A 27,765-nucleotide genomic window follows, 5' to 3' on the forward strand; every position below is an offset into this window, starting at 1 on the left:
TTTGCATTACCTGCAGCTGCAACACGAAATGTGCAATATCTGCAACATGGTATTTGCACTATGATAACTGCAAAGGTTGACCCTTCAAATACAGTATGTGTTCATGCTTGTGGAAGACATTCTTTACATATACATGTACTGATGATGTGCAGGTGCATTATTTGCAGCCATCGTATTGAAAGCCTACTTTATAGAAATATTGTGAGAAGTGTGAAAATGGTGACTATGTGATCAGAAGACACATAATCTCCACAAAGCCGTGCTTGTCTGCATAAGTGAATGTGTTTCTGTGTGTGTGTGTGTGTGTGTGTGTGTGTGTGTGTGTGTGTGTGTGTGTGTGTGTGTGTGTGTGTGTGTGTGTGTCTGTTTGTGCCGATGTGTGCTTGAGTGCTGCTGCGTCTTTGTGCATGTGTGTGCTTGCCAGAGAGTTTAGCAGGGTAGGTGATGCTTTAATCCAATCTGCTGCCTTACATGCTGATAAGACTGAGTCAGCATTGTGTGCAATGGGCAGATCATTGCTTCATCTTTGCAGCCCCCCCCCCAATTTAACTCCTTTCCACTCACATCAGGTGAGGCTGGTGATGTTGCTCTCCAGCTTGATTTTATTTAGGTATGGCTGCATCAGTTATAATGCCATACAAAGTAAGTCTGCTTCTGCTGCCACAAGCAAAATCAAGCATCAACTAAGCTTTTTGAATCACAAAAGGAATAAATAATTACGCCAGTGAACAAAAGCAAATCAGGCCACGGCACCAACAGGTGAGTAGAGAGACATGGCCACTGTGTGCTCGGTTATTCATTTGTACCATCTTCCCTCACAGACTGAATGGTTAAGGTCATTGTTACATTGTTATTCAAAGAAGAACCTTTGAATAAGGACGACTGGATTCAGAGTATCAAAGTTTAAGTTGAATTTAATATTCTTGTACAAGAAGGAGCATTTAACAGTGCAACACACAAGAGGGTTACAGAGAAAAGGCTCTCTGAGGAGCTCTGTCAGGTGGTTCTTATACAATTCTTTCTCAACATGGGCTGTCTCGGACATCTTCCCACTAACAGTTCCCTTTTTTGGTTTTCCCCTTAATAATGAGAATTATGTTTCTTTGTCCAAAATGATACTTCCCGTAACCCGTCTCTCTTGTCCTTGAACAATTTTTAATTAGATAAGGGATAAGGGAAGTATACGAGATATGCAAAAGACAAAAATACACACACATACTCCCTAATAAGGTTAAAACATCTGCGGCCCAGTACAATCCTAATTCTTATAACAGTCATACTATGTTTATGATGTCTGACTCAAACAGAATGCTTGAATACAGACTGCAAACACAGAAGCACAGAAATAATAAGATATGGTTATGCATGTAAATATGGTCACTGCTAACACATGAGCATGCAGGAGACTCAGACCTGTGTTATATCTTGGGTGTTTTTGAAGTCCCAGGGCAGAATATTGAATCTGGAAATCTGAAAATTCCTCACAAGGAAAGAGGAAGAGGTGGAAGGATAGGCTGAGTGAGGTTTCAGTCTTCCCCTGAGGGCCAAGTCAGAATTCTAGTTTGAAATATTCTAACACTGTACATTGCTAGCATCAAAGATGTGCTCATTATTACCCCCCCACCCCCACCCTGTTCCTCTCTGTTGCCTCCCCACCCTCTCCTCCCTTCTTCCATCTGCCTCCATCTTATTCCTCCACTTTATCTACTCTCTTCTCTGTCCATCTCATCCTTTCTTTCTCTCTCTTCCTTCCCCTCTCCTTTTCTCTCTTCTCCTCTGCCAAATGTGTTTCTCTCTGGTCTTAGATGAAACAGAAAGTGTTGGTTTAATAATTCCTGATCAGAGTTTTGAGCTGTGCACTGATTCTCCCAGCTTCAAGTTCAGTGCAGGAGGAGATGTTCCTCATCTTTTCCTAGTTTGAAAATTCACCTTTGGTAATTCCACAAGAGGGGTGTGTGTCTTTGATATGGCCATAGGTGAAAATCTAAACAGCTGAAGCATATGCTTGTTATGACTGGGGTCAATGACATGTATGGATATAGTTGGATATAGTATGGCATTATTCATGCCATCTCTGATGTTTTTTCCCCATATCTTCCATTTTTAATTGTAAATTTTTGTTGTTTGTTTCATATTTTAGTTCATTTTCAAAGAAGCATTAACATCAGCCTGTTTAGCCCACAAGAAGCTTCTGTCAAGAAAATGTGCCAAACTAAACTGACATCTACAATGGAGTGTTAGTGGCAAATCTCAAATTTTGGGGAATACAAAAGTTGTAATATTATAACGAAGCTGCGATTTTAAGAGGAAAAAGTAAATACTCCATTGTAGACATAGTTCTACATCCCCTTAACTGTAACCCGCTATTAATAAATATTAACATATAGTTCAGAATTCTCTTTTTTTTTTTTTGGCCTTTGAGTGGGTTGAGCTTGAAGTGACTTAAAGCTGACATATGCTGTATGTGTCTGTGTTTTTGTGTGTTTAGGTCATCCAGATCAACTTTGAAGAGTTTGACCTGGAGATAGCCTATGACACTCTGACTATAGGAGATGGAGGGGAGGTGGGAGATCCGACAACTATACTACAGGTGTAAGTATAACACTATCATTTTATATAATCTCATTTATTTCCTGCGTTTTTTTTCTTTTCTTCCTGTTTAGTTTTTTTTCCTACACCAAATCATAATCTGTATAGTATAAACCCCTCAGAGACAAACTTGTGACTTTGGGTTTTAGACATAATCTTTGCTGCATTATTCGTCTAGAAATCACAGGTGTGAAATCCGACACTGTATCATCCTTCTATTAATGCCAACATGAGTGGTGGTGGTTGTCACAGAGAATAGCGTAATAGTTGCTTGTAAAAAGAGTTTTGAGGAAAAGGTTTCTGAAGCAAATAAGTATCACTGATATGTTTAATGGTGTACATACAGAGCAGGATCTGCAGGCAGATCATTGCAACAAAACAGTTTCACCAAAGTAATGTCAAGAGATAAACTCCTGAAAGATGAATGTAATCATTTTTCCAAAAAGTGCAGCCATAACTGCATTTTCTTTCTTGAAGCAGATTGTGAACACACATCATGTTTTCATAAAACCCAGCTGCCCTCACGAGCAGCAGCGATATTCTCAAACACCGAGTTATCGTGTTCTACATAAATTTCAATTATTAAATTCTTTTTTTTTCTCAATTAGCCAGATCGTAAAAAAAAGCAGTCTGCATTATGTGTGCTTTACTCAGAAAGATTGAGCTGTACTTGATTTTCAAACAGCCCTAAAGGATAACAGATGCAACGCCTTTATAAAGTGGATGATTTCAGTTCACTTTGGAGTTGGTCACTTTTAACTTTAATGCCTAAAAGCAGCTGGCATTGGATGGTACGAATACAGTCGGAGCAATTTGCTTTCCTGCAGGAGTATTCTGTACGACCAAAGCAAACCAAAACATTCAACTTCAGTGCAGTACAATTCAGCGATTTGTTCGCACTCAGAGCAGCACTTCAAAATTTAATTATGTCTGGTGGCAGTGATAAAAAAATATTAAAATATATAATTATGACAGTGATTTAATAGTTATGCATTTTCTGTCCCAGCCTATCAGGTAGCTTTGTTCCTGACCTGATAGTCAGTATGACCCACCAAATGTGGCTTCACCTTCAGTCAGATGAAAGTGTTGGATCAATAGGATTCAAGATCAACTACAAAGGTAAGAAATAAGCATGTGTTTTCTGTGACTGAGAGAACAAGTCTATTAATTACGTGTGTGTGAAGCCCAGCTTTCTATCCATTGGTTACAAGAACACATGAATGGAATAAAATAATTTACATATACAGCTCTTCTAGACCTTCCAAATAGACCAACCTGCTCGAAATATGATTTTAGGGGGTGAAATAAAATTGAAAAAATCACCATTTAATAGCCGCTGCTTTCTCAGTGCTCCAGAAATGAACACACAAGTTGCAATACCCCATGCAGCCACTACTCCAAAATCGATTCACAGCCCTGCTCCTGGGGGAAACTTAAGATATTGCTTTTTGAATTACATTCCGTAGTAAATTCATTGACTTCTCACACTTCTCTAATTTTGTTAGTGTTATAGCACGATTTAGCATGTCACAAGACAAACATTTAAGCAGAGATAGAGATAAAACAGAACAACAATATTAGTCAGTCAGGTCGCCTAATAATGAAGTCTTTAAAGCAAAGGACTCGAGAGATTCTGAGGGGAAATTCAAAGTGGTGCTGTTATCCTGTAACAACTACTGCTTCATTGATTGTTTGGATGTGCTCACCTCAGGGTAGTGTCTGTGTGTATGTATGGTATGGATGTAGTGCTGTCTTGTCTTAACTCACAGAATGTCTGCAGATCATCACAGGCCACCGTCAATCAGTTGAGCTTCACAGATGGTTTTGTTTGCAGATGATTTGTGTCTGTGAGGATGCCATTAAAAGCAGGGATCAACCTGCATGCATGTCTACCAATCATATTAGTCTAAGGGTGATCCTACTGCTACTGACATTTGGAATGCAAATTAAGTTAGATGTCTATGTCTATGTTTACTTTCACTTCACTGGAGTAATAAACTATAGGTAAACTATGCAGTATAGTTTAGGGCACGTCCTCCAACTTTTAGTATTAAGTTTCTGGTTTATTTCTTTAAAGAATAATTGTTTCTCCTAACCTGACCTTTATCTTAATATCAATTAAAAACTGTTTTTCTATGTTATGTCAATGCAGCTCCTGTCATACCAAAAATATTAACCTTTCCAAAGTTCTCCATTTGATTGAGTGCAAATTTGATTACAGTCCATGAAGCACAGAGAGGAGAGCTTTGCTGCAGAAATGAACTTTGTGTGCCTCATTTGGGCGCCATCATCTGAGGATTTATTGTCATAATGAGGTCACAGTACCAAGTCTGATAATGCAGAGAGTTCTAAAAGTCGTGGGACAATGACACATTGTTTTGATATATCTTTGCCCTTTATACTCCTTGAATTTCAATGTGAAGTTCAAATGATACGGTGCTTGAATGGTGATTACATGAACAAGCAAACTGAATCATCAGTGTTGTATAATGTATTATTAAATCCTACAGCTTTGATTCTGTACTTCTTCAAACAAAACATAATTTAAAAACTCACACCTTGTCTTAAAAACCTCTTAAAAACATAGTCATCATATTTGAGTTATTTTGTAGTTGTATGAGCCCCAAACACTGTAATAATTTAAAACACATTATTCAATAAAACTGCATCTTTAAAGTTTCCAGGGTGCCAGACCAACTTGAAATCACAAAGGACATCTGCTTAGGGGCTGCACAATAGCTGCACATACCCTCATTTCTCCTGAGTAATTTCCCCTCAGAGATCGATAGAAAAATTAATGGAGAGAACCACCATTTAAATGCATCCATGCTTATAATAACACTCCATTGTACGAGTGTGATGGTCTGATGTTCTTTTATATGCAGGGTTTAGCTCTCTGTATTCACTGCAGTAGGTATATTCAATATACTTTTAACAATGGAGTATACATTTATGCTGTATTTATCCTACAACCATAATTACATGCCAGTAAATGGTGTCTAGGTGTTTAATGCACCAGTTGGATGATATTTCGGGCCAATATTAGCTTGTCAAAAATATAATGACATATAACTATTTGTCCACTGATGAGTAACAAGACATTTCAAGACAGAAATACTAAAGCTATGTTTGCTGCAGTGATGCCATTGCATATTTTTTTAAACAAGAGAGCACTGGCAAGTTTCTAAAGCACTTGCAGTCCATACTGTCCAATACATACTAAATACTGTCTGTAATTTAAGAGATATTTCAAAAATTGTCTCTCACTTAAACCCACATACCTTAAAAAGTCTTCCAATGCTGAATGGATGATAAATGTGTTTGTCTCTGAGTGTTGGCTCCATCACCCACAAAATTTACTATAAAGGTGGGTGCCTCTGGTATTGGTGGGTGGCTGCGTGAAATGTATGTGGTGTTTTTGGGAAAGACAAAGGGAGAGACACACACACTTTGTGTGTGTGTGTTTGTGTGTGTGTGTGTGTGTGTATTCTTATAGACCTTGGCTATGAAATATAAACATTATCAATAACTCTAGCCTTGCTGCAAAGTCATCGATGCACTACACAATGCATGTGTGTGTGTGTGTGTGTGTGTGTGTGTGTTAGACAGGTCTTCTATCAGTAATCCAACGAAGCTCTACCAACAAGTCACTCACCTCTGTCTCCCCACATTCTCTCTCTCTCTCTCTCTCTCTCTCTCTCTCTCTCTCTCTCTTTCTCTTTCTCTCTTTCTCTCTCTCTCTCTCTCTCTCTCCCTCCATCAGTTTTCCTGATTAGCCATCTCTCTGTCTCCCTTTCTGTCTTTCACTTCTTCTACCATCACAGCATTTTCTGTCAGTTGCTGTCTAATGCACTGTTCTTTGGTTTCTTTTCCTCTCCCTTTGCCTCTCTCTGAACCCATTTTCTGTATCAGAACCCCCTCTCTCTTCTCTTGTGTTGTCTTTCAGCAGACCAGTCCCGCGTCACTGTTTCTGCTTACTTCTGTCTAATGCTCTCTCTCTCCCGATCCCTCTCTTTTTCTTGTCACCATTCATCTATTATTAAAGCCAAGGTCACCAACCTGGCAACACTTTGACTCCACTCCCTGTTGCTAGGCATATAAATCAAACACACAAACACACACCCACATGGTGGTCCAGACTGCCTGTACAACAATCTTTCAGTCTACTCTGAATAGCAGCTTGTCACAGCTATAGATTTAAGAGAGCACTGCAACATTATTGCCATCATTTACATTAAAGTTTCAGTGAGTTTTTGTCTACTCTATGAATAAATGAATTGTTCATAAGCTTATATATCTGTCTCCACATTCATAAAGAGGTGTCATTGGGTGTTTTAAAGTATAATATAACTCTGTGTGTATGTGTTTGCGTGTGGTTGTGGAGTTATACAATGCCTACAGTACAAGCACCTTCAAAGTATAATATAAGTTCAGCAGCAATAAAACAGCGTCTCAGTGATTCATTTTCTATGAAATAAAGAATATAGTGTGGGCGTTAATGCATCCGTGCATGTCAAAGTTTCGCCATATGTATTTACAGAATGATATCTGACGTAAAACTGGTTTCTGGTTGTTTTGAAAATAGAAAACACCACAGAGAGGTTAAAAACGGTCACTCAGTAAGATCTCATTTATTACTTCTAATTTACTTTAGAGTTTTACATATGTTTGTGTTTCTTGAATAAACAACACATTCAGAATGTGAATATGTATTATTTAATAAAATGATACACATTCATAAAATGCAGAGCAGCCAGAAGAAATGTACTGAACTGCCTTATTGCCGGCCTGTACAGCTTTCAGTTAAATCTTTTTTGAATAAAGTCCATCAAGTTTGTAAATCAGTCATACTATGAGTCAGAGAGGATGTTAGTGTGTGTTTAGCAGCAGGTTAGAGCAGGGATACACAGCAGCACCTGTTTCAGCTCCTCTTCTCCTATTTTTTTTCGTAATCAGTGATTTGGTTGCAAAACCTGTTCAAAGTGTTTGTATGTTTCTGACAGGCTGCACCGGTATTCCATCACCAGCTCATCTTATTTTTTAGGGCCGTCACAGAGTGGGATTTTAATAATAATTGAAATGCAGAGGCTGCCAAATGGATTGATGCAGGGATCAACACTCCACACTGAATAAACCCTCTGTTCCATTTAGAAGTAGCAGCTGATTCCAGCACAGCTGCTCAAATGCCCTCTCTCACCCGCTGCTCACTAAGACCACATTTCAACCATAGATGTACATCAGACTGAACTGTCGTGTCCACAGCGCTGTGTGCTTGTGATGCCAGACAAGAGCTTTTAGGAGCAAGTCACAAGGGCCATCAAACCAGTCAGGACTGGTCAGCAGTAGATAACTGATGCCATACATCACATGTGTGTATAAGCTCACATAATCACTGTTATAATGTGTCATGTATACAGCACATTAACATAGTTTATTATTATATACTCTATATAACTCTCGATTCTACAACCTGCTATATCTGCATAGCAGACTGTTGCTATGGATATGGATAAAATTAACCCTCTCGAGGTGACGTCCTGCATCACCATGTCTGGGTTTATTTTGCAACAGTGGCTCACTGTACATCATCCCTTACATGCACCATAGTCAAAGCTGATGGACAATGTTTCCCAGATGTTGTGTGTTAAATGTCGTCTATCATATCATTAACATGGCCTTGTTGCTGCTGTTTACTTTTTCCCAGACACAAAGTCAAAACATGGCGGTCTACATGTATAAGTAACAAATATATGACTTTGGCTGCTTGATATAAATCTTTCTATAAGATACGTCTGCATGTATAATTGCTTCTTTTTTTTCCCAATATGATGGCCTTTAGTGACAGAATATGGCCTCGCCTCATCTATTTTCATTGAAACACACATAAATGGTGACTTGTTTCTGGTGATGACTCATTCCCTTGAGCGACTTTCTTTTTTTTTTTTGTTCTTTAAGTGCATCATTTTCGAATTATCCCACCATCCTCTGTTATGTAACGGTGACCTAAGAGACTACAAAGTGTATCTTAAATGTCAAGTGCCTGCTTCACAGCCAGTTCTGAAAAGGAACTAGATGTGACATGTGTTATCTAGTTTGCTCCACATGCTAAATGTTACTAGGTTTATCTTATAGCATGCTATTAGCTTATGTGCTATTACTCTACAGCCAAGGCTCATACATCAAGCACATGATATCACAGCCTTCTCAGGGAGAAGTGGGAACAAAATTCTCATCCCTGAATTCAATTTAACATTCATATTTTTTTTTTTAAATGTATGTCATCACTGTTTGGGCTGCTGGGCTTTTTTCCCCTCCTCTTCATCAGGATCTCATCAGTGAGTCATAATGTCAGCTCTTACTCTTGAGGTTTTATTTTATATTTTTCATCTGCTTTTTATTGGTTTTAATATGTGACATATTTTATAGAAGGGAGAGATGTCAAGGTGGACTTTTACGGCACAGTTGACCCCTAGTTTGATGGTATGTGCATGTGTGGACGGAGTGACCTCACAGCTATGTGTGCAGCTATGTTTTCTTCATGTCTCCCTGTATGTTGCAATGTGTCTACGCGGTTTTAAAGAGATTGAGAGAAGAAGAAAGAAAACAAGTTGGCAAAGGAAGCCACAGGAGGAAAGAACTGAACTGTAACTGAACTCTATTTGATTTCATATTTGGATACCTATCTGAATCACAAAGCATTTACAATCTCAACAACAACAGAGTTTTTTCAAATATGAAATTTTATCCTGTGATAATAACACTGACTTCCTGCTCCAACAGCATTATTGTAAATATTTCCTTCACCTGTTTGTGTTGGGTCCCACAGGATCTCAATGTGGTTGCAGCATTGTAAGGTCCAGATACTGAACAGGAACATGTTAATCGCAACTGAATGACGAATTTCATTCAGAGCAGCTGAAACACCATGAAATATTCATTCACAACATAACCAGAAATGTGGTTCAGTAGCCAGCCACTTTTTTGGTGTGTGTGTGGTGCATATGTATACATGCATGTGTATTTCAGTGGTAACCTGTGAAGGGCAGGACTTACTTCATCACAGAATTGTAAACAGCATTTCATTTTCTGGTCATGAATTATTGACTCATGTAATGTTCAGTCGTCTTCCAGTCACCAGTGTTACTGATATTGAAATACTATATCTGTAGGTCATTCATTAAAAATTCATTGTAAATGAATGTAAAAATGGATTGTTCCTCTCATTAGAACTCGATAATATATTCCATACATTTCAAATCATGAATGATGGCTGCTCAAAGAGTGCAGTGACCGTTTGAGGAATTGTCCTGCTTCTTAATATGCAGACATAAATTACAGTTTTGAATCTAAAATAGGTCATTTGTGTGGTTCATGTAGATCCAATGAGTGTTTGAAATTGACCGTTATTGTATTATGTGATGATACAGTATGTCAAGCTCCAGACTGTTAATTAACCTGATATGGTTGGTTAGTTTGATTTAGCAAATGCTAACGTTAGCCCTCACCCCCAATAACACCGTCACTTTATGATGGGTTTGCATGCCTGGTGGTCATATCCCAAAAAATGAGATCCCCTTAATATTCAAAAGGATTAATGGACAAGGTTTGATAATGTACTTTCTTAGAACATAAGAGATGCCATTTTGTCCCTCTCTAGTCATCAGGAAGCAGCTCCAGATGGTTTAGAGCTCATTAAACTCTTTGTTCTTACTATAAGCAGAAGAAATGAAATCGGAAAAATGCTGCTTTAACCTTTTCTTACGTTTAGTCCAGGCAGGCTTTGATTGGTTTCACTCTCTTGTTTTGCAGATATAACACAGTGTAATAAGGTAATGATGTGTTCACCAACAGGTGTTTAGTTTTGTATTAAAATTTTCTCACATGTTGTTTTTACGTGGAACAAATAATAATAGAACAAAAATTGCAAAAATGCTTCTGAGATATGAATGTCCTGCTCTCTCACCTACTCTTTCTGCACATAGATTGCAGGAATCTTATTGAAGACAGGGACATACTGATACTTACTGACAATGTTGGAATCACAAGCCTATTACAGGGTCATGAGACATAGTCTAGGCCGGTAGCAGAGGAGTTTTTACGGCAGACAGGAGTGATGTATTTCTGCCCAATGATGTATCCAGATCAAAGAAAACAGACCAATTATTATCTATATCTATGATCCTGAAGTCCAATTTACAAAGAGTTACAGGTACAAATAAGTTACACCATCAAGTGCAAAAAAGCATTTTGTGCACTTTATGCAATAAGAACTGACAGATTGTTTGTTTTAATGAGGACAGAAAATTGATGTCTTTCTTGTACACACACATCTCATATCAAATCAATCCTCAAAAGCTCCTCAGTGGCCTGGCTTGGAACCTGAGAGAGGGCAGAAAAAATGTCAGTATTGTGAGTGTAATAAATGAGATCATTTTCATTCAACAGACCGTCCTCACTAATGTCTACAGTGCGAACAAGTCAATTTAGGTCACAGATTCAGACAACCATGAGCTAATTAGACAGGCTGAATTTCTCTTTTATTCTTTGAGCGCGCAGAAGACTTTCCGCTGAATTCCTCTTCTTATGTGGCTATTATGGCTACCTTGGATTATTAGTTAGTTTAATATGTTTAGCACATGTTGCTTTTGTTTTGGAGACACTGGTAGGGGGTACACGCATTAGAAAGCAGCAGCGAGAAGTTGCAGGAGGCTGTTTATAGCATATGATAAACGTTGGACAACATGCATGCAGCTATACATCCGGCATTCAATTACTATTAGCAACCTAGCCGTAAAATCAATTTCACAATAGTCACAAAAGAGAAACAGCCAATAGACTTTTTTTTCCCCTCCAATCTCATTATGCTCCCAAAATCTATTACCTTACTCTCTCAGATATTTGAAGTACATTCGCACTCCCTGTAAATGTGTTTGTTTGTGTGGAGTTTACGTGTTTGTGTGCCTAAAAGTGTATCCCCATGGACAATATGGTGCAAGCATGATGGAGTATTATAGGACAGAATAGAATGTGCAATCACAAACATACTATTGAAGGTGCACACACACACACACACACATCACTTACACACACATACAGTACAATTTAAGGAGCCTAATCCCCTTTGTGAATTTGTCAGCCTTGTTGTTACAAACACAAAAGGATTACTCGTGTGTATGTGTGAGAGAGAGAAAGAAATGTGTGTATTCTGTATGAGATAGCAAAGGAGAGACACACTGTGCACATGGGATTGTTTGGCGTGTGTGTGTGTGTGTGTGTGTGTGTGTGTGTGTGTGTGTGGTGCATGAACATGTACAGTATTTATGTGTGTGTGTGTGTGTAAGTAGTCGTATAGGAATGATCTGTCGGTGCGCCTGTTTTCCCTCCAAAGTAATTTGTTCTCTATTCTTCTGCTGTGTGTGTGTGTGTGTGTGTGTGTGTGTGTGTGGGTGTGTGTGTGTGTGTGTGTGTGTGTGTGTTCATGCACAAGCTTATGTGTTAGGCAGGTTGTGATTGGTTGAGTGTGCTCGTCTCATAGAGACGATGTCATGATGGAAATTAATGCAATACATCACAAACACGCACTCAGACACGCGCCCTAGCACCCCCCCCCCACACACACACACACACACACACACACACACAAAGCACACGCCTTTGCTTCCTGTCATGGGCCACTCCTGTAAATAACACCAAAAATAGGAGAGGGGAGCTGGGGGATAAAGGTGAGGAAGTCTGGGGAATTATTTCCAGAAATACTGTACTCAAAACTGTAAAGACAATTATGGTGACACAGTGGCACCTTTATATAGAATCAAAGTCGGATCTGTCTAACCTAATCGTCAGATTGAATGTGAATAAAAAGGGTGAATGAATACTTACAAACTCAGAGGCACCACTAAAGGAGATGGATACAAACTAGCTCCAGGCGATGTAAACGAAGAAGTACAAGCGTTCAAGAAATTCACCTGTTACAGCAAACCAAGAGCCAATCATCTTTAAGAAATTCTGTATTCCAGTTGGCAATGTATTTCTGTTAATAATTGATGATCAGCTCTTGTAGCATGGCATTGTTTTACTGTTAGTCTGTGCTTAAGCACTTTTTTATGTTTTCTTTCATTGTTTTCTTGTATGCCATCAACCTGCCAGGGACTGCAGATGAAAATTTGCATGTATGGCTAAAGATTTCAGATTTACATGATGGACTGAAGTGCTCATGTTAATTACTGTGAATTGTCTCTCCTTAAATTAAAAAACTCACTTTCAATTTGAACATGTGCTGAACATGTGCTGACAATTACCTCATATTGTCCACTTAATATAATGCATCTTTATGCTCAGTTAGTCTTAAAAAAATGCTTAATGGTTTTTATTCTATGCACTTTACATCATTATTAGTGCTGTCAAAATTAACGCGTTAATTTCGTCGATTAATTTTAAAGAATTAACGCGTTAAAAAAAATTAACGCAATTAACGCGGTTTTGTTTACTTCCGGTGGCGTCCGCCATTTTGGATGTGGCAAAGTAGAGCTTTGTTTCCCAGATATTCCCAGATAGTGTGTGTGTGTGAATGGGTGTATAAGAGGCATTAACTTAAAGCCCTCACGGAGACTGCGCCCTGGCCGGTCGCCCACATTGCCCATAGCTAAAACCGGCCCTGCTTGTATTAGTTTACGGGCAAATCTGCCACATCCAATATGGCGGACATGTTAACGTATCGCAACAACGGACCAACCTGCTCAATGCGGCGTCTATGTATATGTCTATGATCTATCCTAACTAAAGGAGAGTCTATGGCGGAAAGATGGATAAGGACGGATTTTTATGGGGAACATTTCATTTTAAAAAGTTGCCCGACGGCTTGTTGGACAAAAACAAGCTAATTTGCACAGTTTGCAAATCCGAATTTAAATTCCACAGAAGTAACACGACTTTAACATATCACCTCAAAGCAAAACACCCTGTCTACACTACAGGAGTGTGGCACTCGTCAGTATATTTCCTCATTCTGGCTTTTTTTCTGTTTGCACTGTGCATATGTGCACCTTAAGCCAGTAACATGAATGAATTTAAATATACTTTCTCTGTGTTTATTTTACATTAATCTGATCATTTTACATAAATAAATATTCATTATAAGCTTCAGTCTCAGAAAAATGCATTTAATGTATTGATATATTTATTGATAGATTAATCGCGATTAATCGCGATTAATTACAGAAATTTTTGCAATTAATTAGTTAATTTTTTTTAATCGATTGACAGCCCTAACCATTATGCTTTGCTCCTGTAGATGTCAGACATTATCATTACCATTAGCTCAGATATTAAGAGTTAAATAAAGCTGGTTTAGGTCAAGATCCATGTTAAATGATGAGACTAAATATTAAATAACAATATTCTTTATTTTTCTCTTTGTAAACAAATCCCATTAAAAAAAACAGCAATGTGTATCTCAGCCCCAAGCCCATTAGTTCTTACGAAAGATTTACATTTTAAAAAATGGGTCATGAAAATCTAGTTTTATTTTCAAAAACAGTAGAAATTATTCTTAAAATAGCTGGGTAGATTTTAGCCAAAGTAAATTGCTCTGTACTATTTTCTGCTGCAGATTAATACAGATTTGGTGTTCAATTTATTATTAATGGCAGCTGGACATTATATATTTGACTAAAAAGAAATAGTGCTCAAGTTAATGAAATAGTATGTCCACTAGTCTAACTATTGGTCTTATTGATGTGTGTTTTAATTGTTTTTGGACATCAGTGGATGAAAGATGTTAAAATGTCTCCGTCTGACACTGTGTCTTTACAGAAATAGATAAAGAAAGTTGTGGTGACCCCGGAACTCCTCTCTATGGAATAAGAGAAGGGGACAGCTTCTCAAACGGAGGAATCCTGAGGTTTGAGTGCCAGTTTGGCTTTGAGTTGATTGGAGAGAAAACGATCTCTTGCCAAGACAACAATCAGTGGTCAGCGAACATCCCCATATGCATATGTAAGTATTCAAATCATTTCTAGCAGTTCTGGATGTGGCTGCAGATGGGTGGGAAAAACATGTGCATGTGCTCTGCTGTGATATTGATAACATTCATTCTGACCTGTCACCATGGTGACAGTACAGAGTTTATTGTGGCCTGGAGCAGATGATGACCGATGATGCTGTGGCAATGAATATTTAACAGAAATATTCTCTCTCTGCATCTCTTTGCCTCCCCTCCTTTTCCTTTCCTAAATTTTGATTTACCCACCCCCGTCTCTGTCCGTCTGTCTGTCTCTGTCTGCCTTCATGTACTACTCTTTCTCCCACAGTCCCCTGCATGTCAAACTTCACAGCTCCCTCAGGAACTGTCCTCTCTCCAGATTACCCAGAAGGCTATGGGAACAACATGAACTGTGTCTGGCTCATCCAATCAGATCCAGGCTCCAGAATCCACTTGGCATTTAATGACTTTGACCTCGAGGCACCCTATGATTCCCTAACGGTGAAAGATGGCGAAACAAATGATGCCCTCGTCATCGGAAGGTTCTCTGGGGCTGAGAGTCCTTCCCATCTGACATCTAACACCAACACACTGAGGCTGGAGTTTCAGGCCGATCACTCCATGTCAGGACGAGGATTTAATATCACATACAGCAGTATGTCAATTCTTCTTTTTTTTTAATTTATTTTATTCTACTTTCATATTTAAAACAGAAAGAAAATCACTCCTGTGCTGTTAACAAGGTGAGACAATAATATATTGATAATATATAACATATGACTAAAATCAGAGTTTAAAACATGAATTTGATACATGTTTATGACAAGAAAAAGATCATTTTGGTCATATTCATTTTCTTTTGCAGCATAACAATGCAGGAGAAGCTGAGGCATTGTTCTGTTTTGAAGCTATAAAACAGCACTCCTCATATGACTGTATATGAATTTTATGCATGACTTTCAGCCAAGACCTGTCGAGATTGCATTAGATGTGAGGTGGCTTTGTTCTCAAACAGTATATCCATTCCATCCATATCCAATCTTGAAAACATTTCGTGGCCTAAAAATCAGCTATGTGCTTCATTTTCGTCACAACAATCACTGAGAAAGAGCAGGTGCTATTTTTTACCCCTCAGGTTTAGAAGCTTTTTTTTAATTCACTAAAAGTCAGATCAGACTGCACACTGAGAGGTGTTCCGGGAAAGACAAACTTCATTGATCCAAGAAGGGTCGTCTGGCCAGTGCAGCAGCTAAGAATAGAGGTGTAGGTTGCAGAACAAAGGCAGAGGCAAATAAGCACCTTTTGGGAACTTTGTGGCTTGTTTGAGTCAGATGAGAAGATTGATACCATCTTTGTCTTGTACAGAGAGCAGTTCAGGATGTCAGAATTTAGCCTTGCCTAGCACAGACTAGAAACAAGAGGAAACCTAGTTCTGTCAAAAGTAAAACAATACACCTTCCAAAGACTCCAGAATTGGCTTTTTAAAAAACATAATTCCTTGTGTCTTCAACCCATGTCAAAATAGAAACCAAAAGTGTTTTGTAGAAGATAACATATCAGAAGATCTGTCTTTATTGTAAAGTTGTAAGCTGTACAGATTTTTGTCATTGATCAAACCCCGGGTGACTCTTAGATGTATTAACAACTGCCTTGTTAGACAACAGGATACAACATGTACAGTAAATAAGATCGTTTTGGATTTGTTAGAAGGGATATTTGTTCATTTTTGATGGTGGCGAACTGTTAGCCCCTGCGTGCAGTCTTTGAGCTAATTTAGACTAAAGACGTCTCCATACCAGACAAACAGAAATAGAAATTGATATTGATCTTCCATCCAATTGTGAGTTTGATGTCAAACAGACCCATTTCCTAAAATGTTGAAGTGTTCTGTCCACAAGTTGCCACACGATGTGATTTCAGCTCTCACAATTCTATGTCTCTTGACGTTTTTTTTTTTTTTTTTGTGGTCACTGCGTTTGTCATTTTAAAATCTTTCACCTGACCACCCCATATTGCTTCAGCTGGCAAAACATGTTGTCGGTTTTAAGGTTTTACAACCTTTAAATCTGATGAGCCAGACCATATCCTGAAGCAGACATGCTCACATGAGTTTTATCAGAAGTTAAATTGCTTAGATCTGAACCAATCAGTGCAAATATACTGTAGCATGAGAAATGAGGATACAAGCAGAGTTATAGACAGACAGAGCAGGAATATGCTGTAGAATAGACCGATTACAGGAGACATTTTTGGACATTTTTCTGGCCAACACTGAACATCACGTTGCAGCCATATATCTATATGATTGGTTCTCAGAAATGTAATCAAAATGATGAGCAAAAACGTAACCTGTGAGTGCCTGTTAAGTACTGGTTTCCTGTTATTCCTGTCATTTTTCATGTATGTGTCTCTCTTCCTCTCTCTCTGTGGGAGTAGTCTCCAATATATTCCTCATCATATCTGTGTCTTCTTGTTACTTTTTAACCCAGCATTTGGCCATAATGAATGCCCAGACCCTGGCATTCCCATCAACGCTCGCCGCTTTGGAGACAGTTTCCAGCTTGGCAGCTCCATCTCTGTGGTCTGTGAGGACGGTTTCATCAAAACCCAGGGAACCGAGACAATCTCCTGTCAGTTAGAACGAGGAAAAGTCATGTGGAGTGGGCCCATTCCTAAATGTGAAGGTAAATATTGACTTGATTGCTGATTAAACTGTTAACACAGGAACAATATGTCATCCAAGATATCGTTATTACTGCAGCATAAAGAAAAAATCTGTTGTGAGCTCGTCAGAGGGAAAAGATACAGAGTTGGCCAGTTAAATACCCAGGGAAAGAACTATTAATACTCTGCGGCCACAGCCACAGTATGGCTGCACATGTATTTAATAATATAAAATAATTTCTTATAAAGTGAGAAAGATCTATGCAGGTGACCTTTAACTCAAATGTAAAGTTAATCACACGTATATGAATATGTTACATCTAATTATCATAATGGTGTGTTATAAAAGTCACAAGACAGCGTGAGCACCCCTTTGAAAAGTCAAGTGAGGTCCGCTTAATAGTGATCATACCAGTCCACTTTGACTGCATTTGTTTGACAATTATTATTATTATTATTACTATTATATTAATGTCTCGCTAAATAGTAATTATACCACCATTTAGAAATGTAATAATTTGTCAAGGTGACATTAACACTAAGTCTAATCAGCAGCTTGTATTAAAGTACAGAAAAGATGACATGCAGTTTTTGCATGTTAATAATTGTATCAAACATTGTATAAGTAATTAGGCTGTAACACCAGCAGCACATATAATTAATTTAAGATATTTCTAACACAGCTTCTGTTGATGGAAGCGTGGTACAAAAAAAGCTTGTGTTAATTGTGCTCCAGGTGAAATATTGTCCCCACATCCTTTGTAGCTAATGTGTATCCATGACTGTTAGGATGGAAAATCAACTTACTTGCATTCAGCAGGTACAACCCAGAACAAATTGACTTAAGACACAAAGTGAAACTTTAAACAAGATTACATTTAAAGGAAGACTGTAAAACAATAGCTTCAGGCCAATGTAACTTTGTGATAATAGATAACATTCTGCTAAAAGCTCTCACATTTATGGTTATGAGTGATTACTACAAATGTGCTTGCTTCTTCATGATCCTGTTATTGCTTGTGTATACATTTTTTATTGCAATGTTATGTTTCTGTTCTATGGCAGACATATAATGTTATGAGCTAAAGAGCCAGATATTTTCTTCAGGGGTTTTTGGAGACCAAAACTAAGCTAAAGGACAGTAAATATTGGACCTATGTAGTGTCCGCAAACTAAAGCTGCTGCTGCTCCATGTCTGGACATTATATTTGTCAATATTGCGTTTACAACTCTGTCCCCAAGTGGCAAAAACAGCTGGAAGTATAGCTAGTTATCTAAAGTGACTATGATCTACAATTGTTAAATCTGAAGCTAGTTTTCAGCCTTTATTGTTCCAGCAAACCAGCTTTCAGACGAGAACACTGACTGAATGATATCTGGTATCAGTATTCACTCACTACATATCGACTTGGACTTGACCTCAACTCAGACTAGACCTTGGGTGCTCTTGATATAAAACATCTCTTGTCCTTTATATCTTCTCTCACTTTTCTTTTTCTGTCCCCTCTCCTCCCCCAGCCCCATGTGGAGGCCACTATTCAGCCCCAAGTGGAGTGATTTTGTCTCCTGGGTGGCCTGGTTACTACAAAGATTCCCTCAGCTGTGAGTGGGTGATTGAATCAGAGCCTGGACGCTCCATCAAAATCACATTTGACAGGTGGGTGGCATAATTCTTTAAATCAGTATTATTATGAAGACTCTCAGGGCCCTGAACAGGCAGAACTGTGCAGATTCATCAATTACTTCTGACAAGCAAAGATTTACAAGACTTTAGAGTTTATGGGGATCCACCAGGAATATAATAATCTCTTAAATTTCATAGGCTGTATAATTAATATTGGGAGTTGTATATTGATCAGGAAGGCTGGGTCATATTTTGGTTTATTTTATGTGTTCTCTGAGCTGTGAACTAAACTAGACCGAGAAGGGGGACTTTAGATAATCCTGTAAAAACCATTTTTCATTGGTTTGCGTTTCTGTTTCAACTTTATTTCATTGTAAAATGCATTTAACATTATTGGCTCAACAACTTATAAAGGGCTTGACAGATCAGACTTGTTAAACTTCCCCCTGTCTTTCTGCAGTATTTTAATTGAATTAAAGAACAAAAAACAGACATTTACAGAATGATTTTGATGGCTGTGATAAGCTTTCCAATGAAATTTAGCAGGTTCTAAGGGCCATTTGGCCAGCAACAGCATTATGTTGGCTTGACAAGCTCTCACTTTAACGTTTAGGTAGGAATCAAGCTTGAGCCTTTTCCGAGCTGTGTGATGTCCTAATTGTTTTAAAATAAATCTGAAGGCTTTTATTACAATCAAAAATGATTAACAGCATTGTGATGTTTTCATATTGATGTCTCACAGGTTCCAGACAGAGTTGGGTTATGACTTTCTGGAGATCCATGATGGGCCGAACCTCCTGTCTCCTCTGGTTGGCTCCTTTAATGGTACCCAGGTCCCCCAATTCCTGTTCAGCAGCAGCAACTTTCTTTATCTGCTGTTTACCACCGATAACAGTCGCTCAAATGCTGGCTTCAAAATATTATATGAAAGTAAGTCAGACACTATTACAGCATGTTTATGCATGTACAGTACACATGGTTGTGCATTCATAGATACAAATTGTTGTCCTCCATGCTATAAGTTATACAGATCAGATAATACACATGCAGAGTAGTAGACCACCAGACAGTTTCACAAGCTGGCCTCATGCAGTCATTACCTGTGAAAAACAAACAACCATGGTTGCACAGCATGGTGTTTAATGTGGAGATTCAAACCATCTGTGAGGTTTAGATTATGAAGATCAGCAAAACTAAAGATAAAAGGCAAGTCTTTATCTGAATACATCAGCAGCAGCAGCCATCAGGACACCCAATCCTTTGTTTTTTTCTCTAGGTGTTACTGTGGACAGCTACTCATGCCTGGACCCTGGTATCCCTGTCAATGGTATTCGCTATGGGCAGGATTTCTCCATCGGGTCCACAGTGTCATTTGGTTGTGATTCTGGCTACAGACTGAGTCATGAGGAACCACTTGTATGTGAGAAGAACCACTGGTGGAGTCACCCCTTACCTACATGTGATGGTAAATGCCTAACAGTTACCTCTTTTAAAAAATAAATAATAAATAGAAGTAATGTGCCCTCCTTCCGGTATCTGTTGATCTTTATTACACCTAATTTTGTTGTAGCATTGATCTAAATTATGTTTAGACAACATTTTCTTTAGTTGTTAATGAAATGTGGCAATTTAACATAACATTACCCCCAAACTATCATGTGATGTATGGACTTAAAAAAGACTTGTCAGCCTTTGTAGATCATTTATGTTGATATGTCACACTATCCTGACACCCAAAATGAGCAAAAACAGACATCAATTATTCTGAAATCACTTTCTTCACCTCAACGACGTTAAATGCAACACAACATGTCCTCTAGATGTTGGTGCAGAGACATTATGACAGTGTTTGTACAGTATGCAGTGTCGGTGCCAATACGGAATTACAGTTGCACAAGGTCAACCTGACTGTCCTGATACTGAAGCTTTGGACAAAAATAAATGATCTAGTTATTCTGTTAAAAAAGCTGAGGTATGTGGAAAAGATCAGCAGTGGATCCTGTCTTCTCTATATGTGGATCTGAGTCACACAGAGCATGTTGTTCTGTGACAAAACCACAGGTTGAATCACATATAGACACACAGCCACCCACCCACCCACACTTGGGCGTATGCAGGGGCAATTTGCAGTGAAGGCTGCTGTGGCTGATAGGGGATGATTTCAGGAGAAGATTAGAGGTCTGTGGGCACGTACTCTCTGTGTATGTGTGTGTGTGTGTGTGTGTGTGTGTGTGTGTGTGTGTGTGTGTGTGTGTGTGTGTGTGTGTGTCAGCACATACATGTGTGCTTGTGCCTGCATGTGTGTGTGCATGGTGCTTTTATCCATGAGCCTCCTGTCACCTCCTCTCCTGTGTGAACCGTGAACACAGGAAGGTTTGAGGTAAGGTTGACGAGAGCCTGTGTTGGCTGTCACCTCCTCTCTCTTCTCTCTCAAATCAAGGAGCGGGGGGCTCAGGAGTAGCACAGGGGAGGAGGGTGTATCTCTCTCTTTCTCTTCCTCTCCCTCTCTCTCTCTCTCTCTCTCTCTCTCTCTTTCTCTCCCTCTCTGTCTCTCTTTCTCTCTCTCTCTCTCTCTCTCTCTTTCTCTCCCTCTCTGTCTCTGTCTGTCTGTCTCTCCCTCTCTCTCTCTCTCTCTCTCTCTTTCTCTCCCTCTCTGTCTCTCTTTCTCTCCCTCTCTCTCTCTCTCTCTCTCTCTCTCTCTCCCTTTCTCTCCCTCTCTTTCATTGCAATCATGGGGGAGCAGGAGAAGAGGGTGGAAGGAGAGATGCAGCACTGCTGCTCAGTTTTGTGGCGATTTGCTTGGTTCGGCTTGTTGGCTCATTCGCTTGTTAACCACATTTGAATTCCACAGTTCCCAGCACTGGCAGTGTTTTTTTTTTTTTAGAGGAAGCAGTTTGGGCATATAAACATCAAGCGTGCTGCCTGGAATTTGCGGGCTGAATGCCATTAGACTGTGTTTACACAGGATGTAAACATAAAAATATAGGAACTATTTGCTGTTGCGGTTTGTGAGAAATGGCCTACCCTGATGATTGACAACTAGTGCTTGCACCAAAGGCAGCCAACTCAGCCCTGGGAAATGTTGCAGAAATCAAATGTTGTTAATACTGAAAAGATTTATAGATGTATAGATGTCTACAGAACGACCACGATAAGCCAGACTTCAGCTGGATGATTCCTTTAGTGATTGTGTGAATTTAAATGAGGAAAAATATCATTCAGATACCTTTGTCAACATCTTTTTGAAGTCCAAAGATTGACGTTCTGGTGGAATCACTGGAGCCAACTTTGAAATGAAAGGAATGGAAAGAGGTGGAGAAAAGGCAGAATGGAAGTGGAAGATCTAAAAGAAAGAGATGGAGACGGAGAAACTGGCAGAGATAGAGATGTAATGCAGTGTTTCAAACTCCTCACATAGCTCAGCATTCAACATTAAGAATTTCCTGGCAGAAAAGTATTAATAATTAATAGCGCTGTGAGTGTGCGCATGCACGCTTTTGTGCATGACTGTTTGTGTCAGGCTGTGTACAATGTGTGTGTACAATGTGTGTGTATGTGTCTCTGCGCTTGTTTAGTTTGGAAATATTCTCACTCCTCGCCCTTGTTTTGGGGGATGCTGATGTTGTAAAAATCATTTTGGTTGAGAGTGAAGTTACTGATACTTTTGGTTTGAGCAACATTTTTAATGTCTGACTTGCCTGTCTTATGCGGTTGTAGTGGAGGACACCCTTGTGGCAGTTCTCTGTAGATTGTAGTCTGTATTGCAGTTGTCCGATTTGATACTTCTGAGCTCTCATTGAACTGGTTAATTGTTCTTCTCATGGAAACTTCAGCAGAACTCTTTCAGAAGCAGAAGTTTGACCTTCTCCCAGGTTGCACTTTTGAAGTAACGTTAAGCATTTTCTAGGTTTATTGTAAGAGAAAATGACAGGCCAGTCGGCCAACTGTAAGATGGACCGACTAGAGCGAGCAGAAATGAGGCACCTTGCAACACATTGCGTGCATTAGTATGCATAGACTGAGCAACAGATTTTTCCGAACTTTTCCGAGGACCTGGTCTCAACTCTGAGGATCTCAGCGCGAGCACCGGTCTCTTGCTGCATAACAATGTGCACAGCTGAACCGTGAGCAGAACTTGCAGGGTCATTGTGAGGCTGTACTGAGAGGTTCAAAATGCTTTAAGTAGTCTCTAAGAAATATTTGCACTGCTTCACTGCTCTGAATATCACTGCTTTGAATCAAACTGTATTAACAATAAGAATATTTCAGAAACAAAAGACATTTTATGGTTCGTGCACACTATGCAGATACTGCACAGCATTAATGTTGTGGAAAAGTAGCTCAAATAATATTCAAGCATTGTTTTTCTTGGGATTTTTATTTCACGCCTCAAAACAATTTGGAGACAAGATATTTCAGATAGCTCAGACACTGTGAATCCCAAAACAACAAAATCTTGCTAACAGGTTTCAATTATCCCACACTTCAGAAGAGAGTACACTTATTGTCCAGATGGTCACTTGTTATATAACAAGCAACTTTGCATTTTAGTCAGAAACTCCAATTACTCCATTAACTGTTTTTCTCACATTCTTTGGCTCACAACAAATCCACTGCATATATTTTGATTGACTTTGAGTTTGTTGTTTTATAGAGAACCTATTATTGCTGTGAGGAAAAACAACCTAGTTAGACTTCAAATATGCATTTACTAAATGCCAGCAAAATATGATCAGATTTGATCGTGCTCTGGAAGTTGTGATCGGTCACTGCAATCCGGAAGATACTTAATTAGCAACATCGATCTTAAAGGTTGAGCTAATTATGGCCAAGCAGAGGAGCTTAAGTGTACCTTGTGTTGTGCTAGAGAAAGGCGCTATCGTTTTAGTACATGTAGTACAAGCTATTCATGCACCACATGTGCGAGTGCATCTACAAGTAGAAGTACTTTTAGAGGCCCATCAAAAGCACTGCTGCACACCCAGAATACAAGTGTGTCATACAATCAACATGCAATGTTATTGCTGCCACATATGCTGACCTATTGTTGAAGAGCTGTCATCTGTATACAACACACTCCAACAAAGTGAAAACACAAAAAAACAAAAAAAAACAAGCTTGAATAATTCAAATACTGGCAATTAAACTGATATGTTTCCTTAAACAGAAAAAAATGTGCATTTTGTAGTTTTAGTTAATCTCTCAGCATTATTATTATTATTATTATGTCAACATATATGACAAATGGCCATAATCATCTCTGCAGTTAATCATGTGGTGTTGGTTAGTTTCAGGGACATTAAACTATATCAACAGCAAATAATCCATTATTTATAATTCCAGTATGTGGTGGATTTTACATTATTTATGTCATTATTTTATGTCTGTGCAACAGTGGGAGGAATAAATCAGAAAAACACAAATTCTGCAGCTGTTGGTGCATGCAGACCTTTCTACCCACAAGTTTTAGAGAATCTCTCTTTCTCTCGCTCTATGTATCTGTCTCTGTCGAGCTCTTCCTCTCTTGTAGCATTTGTGTGTGGGTATGCGTGTGTGTGTGTACTATAGATGTGGTATTAAAGGTCCATGGGGAAACATTATCTGTTTTAACAATCAGCAATCTGATGCTAACCTTCTCTCTGCCTCCGTCCCCTGTCTCCGTGCATCTCTCTATCTCTCTCTGCCCCTCTCTCTTTCTCTCTCTCCCACTCTGTCTCCCTCAATCTATCCAGCTCTATGTGGCGGGGATGTTAGAGGTCCCTGGGGAACCATCCTTAGTCCCGGCTATCCAGACAGCTACCCTTCATCTCTCAACTGTACCTGGACTGTTGAAGTCAGCCACGGGAAAGGCAAGAGACACACACAGATTCACACTTCTTAATAGAGAGAGACAGAGTGAGAGACAGCAGCAAGTAGCACACACTAGTGTAGTGCAGCTACTGCTACTGTATGCTACAGCCACAAACTTTCAGTTTTCTATGGTATATAGTATATTCACCGGGACATATATACATTCAAATTTATGGCTGCAGTGCATGTATGAAGAGAAGTTGGTAGAGAAGTAAGCATGTTTTATGTATTTTTTTATGTATCTCCAGTAATCACACTGTGAAATGATTTCTAATTATTATAAATTGAGCTTTATTGATGAGTTAAGAATGAAATGAACTTCTAAAAAGTCTTTTTCTGTTATGTCTGTCTACTCATCTCTGTGTGTGTCTAACAGGAGTCCAGTTTCAGTTCAATTCGTTTCATCTGGAGGACCAACATGACTACCTCTTGGTTACTGAGAATGGGAGTTTCCTGCAACCACTGGCTCGCCTGACCGGCAACGAGTTGCCTAGCAACATCAATGCTGGTCTCTATGGCAACTTCAAAGCCCAGCTACGATTTATCTCTGACTTTTCCATTTCATATGAGGGCTTCAACATAACTTTCTCTGGTAATTTACTTGAATATAGTCATACTATTATTCTCCAACAAGGTCTAGATTTAATTTACCCTCAGTCTAGTCAATTCAGTAAGTTGAGCAACACAGAATCAGCTTAGAAACTCATGATAGGAAGATCCAAGACACTACAGTTAAATAATATCTTCTCTTTAAATGGAAGAGAACAGAACAATATTTCTACCAGAATAAAGACATTTACAGTCTCCTCAAATGTATTCTGGTAAATTTAGTCTGAGCTTCACTTCAGATAGTAAAGTTACTAAAGAAATGTTGTAAAGTTCATTTATATAGCACACAAGACACTTCAAATACTAAAAGTAGATTAAAACAAACTGACATAAAATATAGACACCATACAAGTGTAGGACATTAAACAAAGAGGTTAACCTTGAGTTGCTTTTCAAAGGCATCCACAGGTCTCAAGGTCTGTTAGGCCACAAACATTAAAGCACAATCTTCTTTAGTTCCAAACACAAAGTGTGGTACAGCCGACAAGGTCCGATCAGACCATGATTAAGGTTAAAGTAGCTCACTAATGTACTTTGTGATCTCATGTCCCTCTGAAGTGATCAGAAGGATCTTGAAATGGATTAACTGGCAGATAATGAAAGAGCCACACACAGACAGATTTAAAGGGTTAAATGGTCTAAGACTATTTTCCGTTCAATTATTCCATCAATGATTAATTGATTTGTAAACCTGGAACTAGAAAAAAACTGAACCCTGTCTTAAATTCTTACTGGGGCTACAAATATATGGTGACAACATGCTTTTTTCACAACCTAAGATGGACCAAACCGGCACATACGAACATTCTGTAGATGTCAAAGCATTTGATGTGTTTCTAGTTTCACAGTAGTTTCTCATGTTATGTGGAAGTGAAATTCTTTCCACCCCAAAGGGAGGCATACCCTTGGCGCTTGATAACACGATGCTGGTCTGGTCTTTAGGATGTCGTACTACAGCTGAGTGTGCTCACAAGTCCTACACAGCATACCATACCACATCATCCAGCTCTGATGTTGGTTGCTGTCAGTGCTTCAAGAAACTTAGTTTCAACATATAGAGTGCAGCTATGGTTTCTCTGTACAAATATATACTGTGGGGCTACTCTTCAAAGCTAAGAATGACAACAATCCACAAAGGGAAGCATATACAATGCAAAAAAAGAAAAGAAAAGAGGCCCAGAACCTGGGGGACTCTGCAAGTCAGATTCACAACGGTCTGCAGGGCTCACCCAGAGATATCCACCCACTGCCTACATAAGTCATCTCTTACATCAGTCAGCATGATCAACAGTGTCGAGAGCTGCACTGAGATCCAGCAAAACCAAGCTGCATCACTGTGTATCAAGATGTCATTGGAGATTTTGACAAGAGCTGTTTCAGTGGAGTGTAGCCAACAGCAGCTATGACTGAAAAGCGTCAGGAATACTATATACATCCAAGCTTCCTGGCAAACACTATACTAAAACTTTGTTTTGTTTAGTTTGAAATGGCAGTTCAGAAATAGGAATAGTTTGGTGGTCTCAATACTGCTTTACAGGGAGTCCTAGGGGCATTTTGTTGACTTCACAGAAATTAGCCCTGTGCCCTCTTGTGCCACTTTTGACGTATGCCTACATGGCACAGTTCCCAACACAAAACTGTTGCTGTTTTAAGTGAAACTTTAGCTCTCACTCTCACTATAAACAGAGATATTTCACCACTGGCCTCAAGAACTACCCATAAAACATTGTGAGCAGCTGAAGAAAAAAAAAATTAAGAGAGGAGAAAGAATCACAAGTGCTTTACCTACCCAAACTTGTGTTACTTCACCACCACTGTCATTCCAAATTTAAGGAAGGGGTTAAGGGGACAAGTCCAAGGCTACATCTGCCCCTCATGAATTCTCTTATTGACTCTAAATAAAGGAGCACTTGAATCTGAGTCTACAGTGAGGGATGTTTCACTGTGTCCCAGATGGCATAAGCTTGTACTCAGAATGTAACACATGGGGGGTGTCACCAGAGATGTGACTTGCCAATCCTAGCATGCTCAACAGGCTGTGTCATCCCACAGCACACTGACATACACATCACATCATCAGTCTCAACCCGCTGAAAATAAATCTCCTTCTGCACCATGCTAAACACGAAATCAGCAAGTGCAACTCAGGCTCACAACTTTTGGACTAATTGTCATATTTATACATTGATAGATGGATGTGTTTTATTTGGGTGTATTTTCCCGGACTATGAGAGTGATGAGTATTGATTTAGTAATTTAACACCATTTGTAGAGGACACTGTAATTTACACTCTAATCTCATCATCTCACTTACTCTTATGCAACACTCAGCAAAACTGAGTCCTTCACTGGTATTCAAGCCAAAAGGATACAAGGGGCAAATTGTGCTGAACCATTGTGGTGTATTTTGGGTTTTTTTTTTTTTCGCGTCTGTGTCATAAATACATAT

The 27,765-nt window shown here is 39.0% G+C and overlaps 1 protein-coding gene across 5 annotated transcripts in view; it reads left to right on the forward strand.

The window, feature by feature from the left end:
- Positions 1 to 27,765, forward strand: part of csmd3b (CUB and Sushi multiple domains 3b) — a 326,622-nt gene that overhangs the window by 230,713 nt on the left and 68,144 nt on the right. For all 5 annotated transcript variants that reach the window (XM_027286357.1, XM_019254824.2, XM_027286358.1 and 2 more), the window contains exons 11-20: positions 2,489 to 2,592; positions 3,596 to 3,708; positions 14,401 to 14,583; positions 14,898 to 15,224; positions 17,059 to 17,253; positions 18,752 to 18,890; positions 19,600 to 19,787; positions 20,134 to 20,322; positions 24,590 to 24,706; positions 25,084 to 25,299. In XM_027286357.1, the coding sequence (XP_027142158.1) occupies positions 2,489 to 2,592; positions 3,596 to 3,708; positions 14,401 to 14,583; positions 14,898 to 15,224; positions 17,059 to 17,253; positions 18,752 to 18,890; positions 19,600 to 19,787; positions 20,134 to 20,322; positions 24,590 to 24,706; positions 25,084 to 25,299 (1,771 nt within the window). The remainder of the gene's footprint in view (positions 1 to 2,488; positions 2,593 to 3,595; positions 3,709 to 14,400; positions 14,584 to 14,897; positions 15,225 to 17,058; positions 17,254 to 18,751; positions 18,891 to 19,599; positions 19,788 to 20,133; positions 20,323 to 24,589; positions 24,707 to 25,083; positions 25,300 to 27,765) is intronic.

Source organism: Larimichthys crocea, chromosome XIII (assembly GCF_000972845.2).
Source record: "Larimichthys crocea isolate SSNF chromosome XIII, L_crocea_2.0, whole genome shotgun sequence".
Lineage (NCBI taxonomy): Eukaryota > Metazoa > Chordata > Actinopteri > Sciaenidae > Larimichthys > Larimichthys crocea.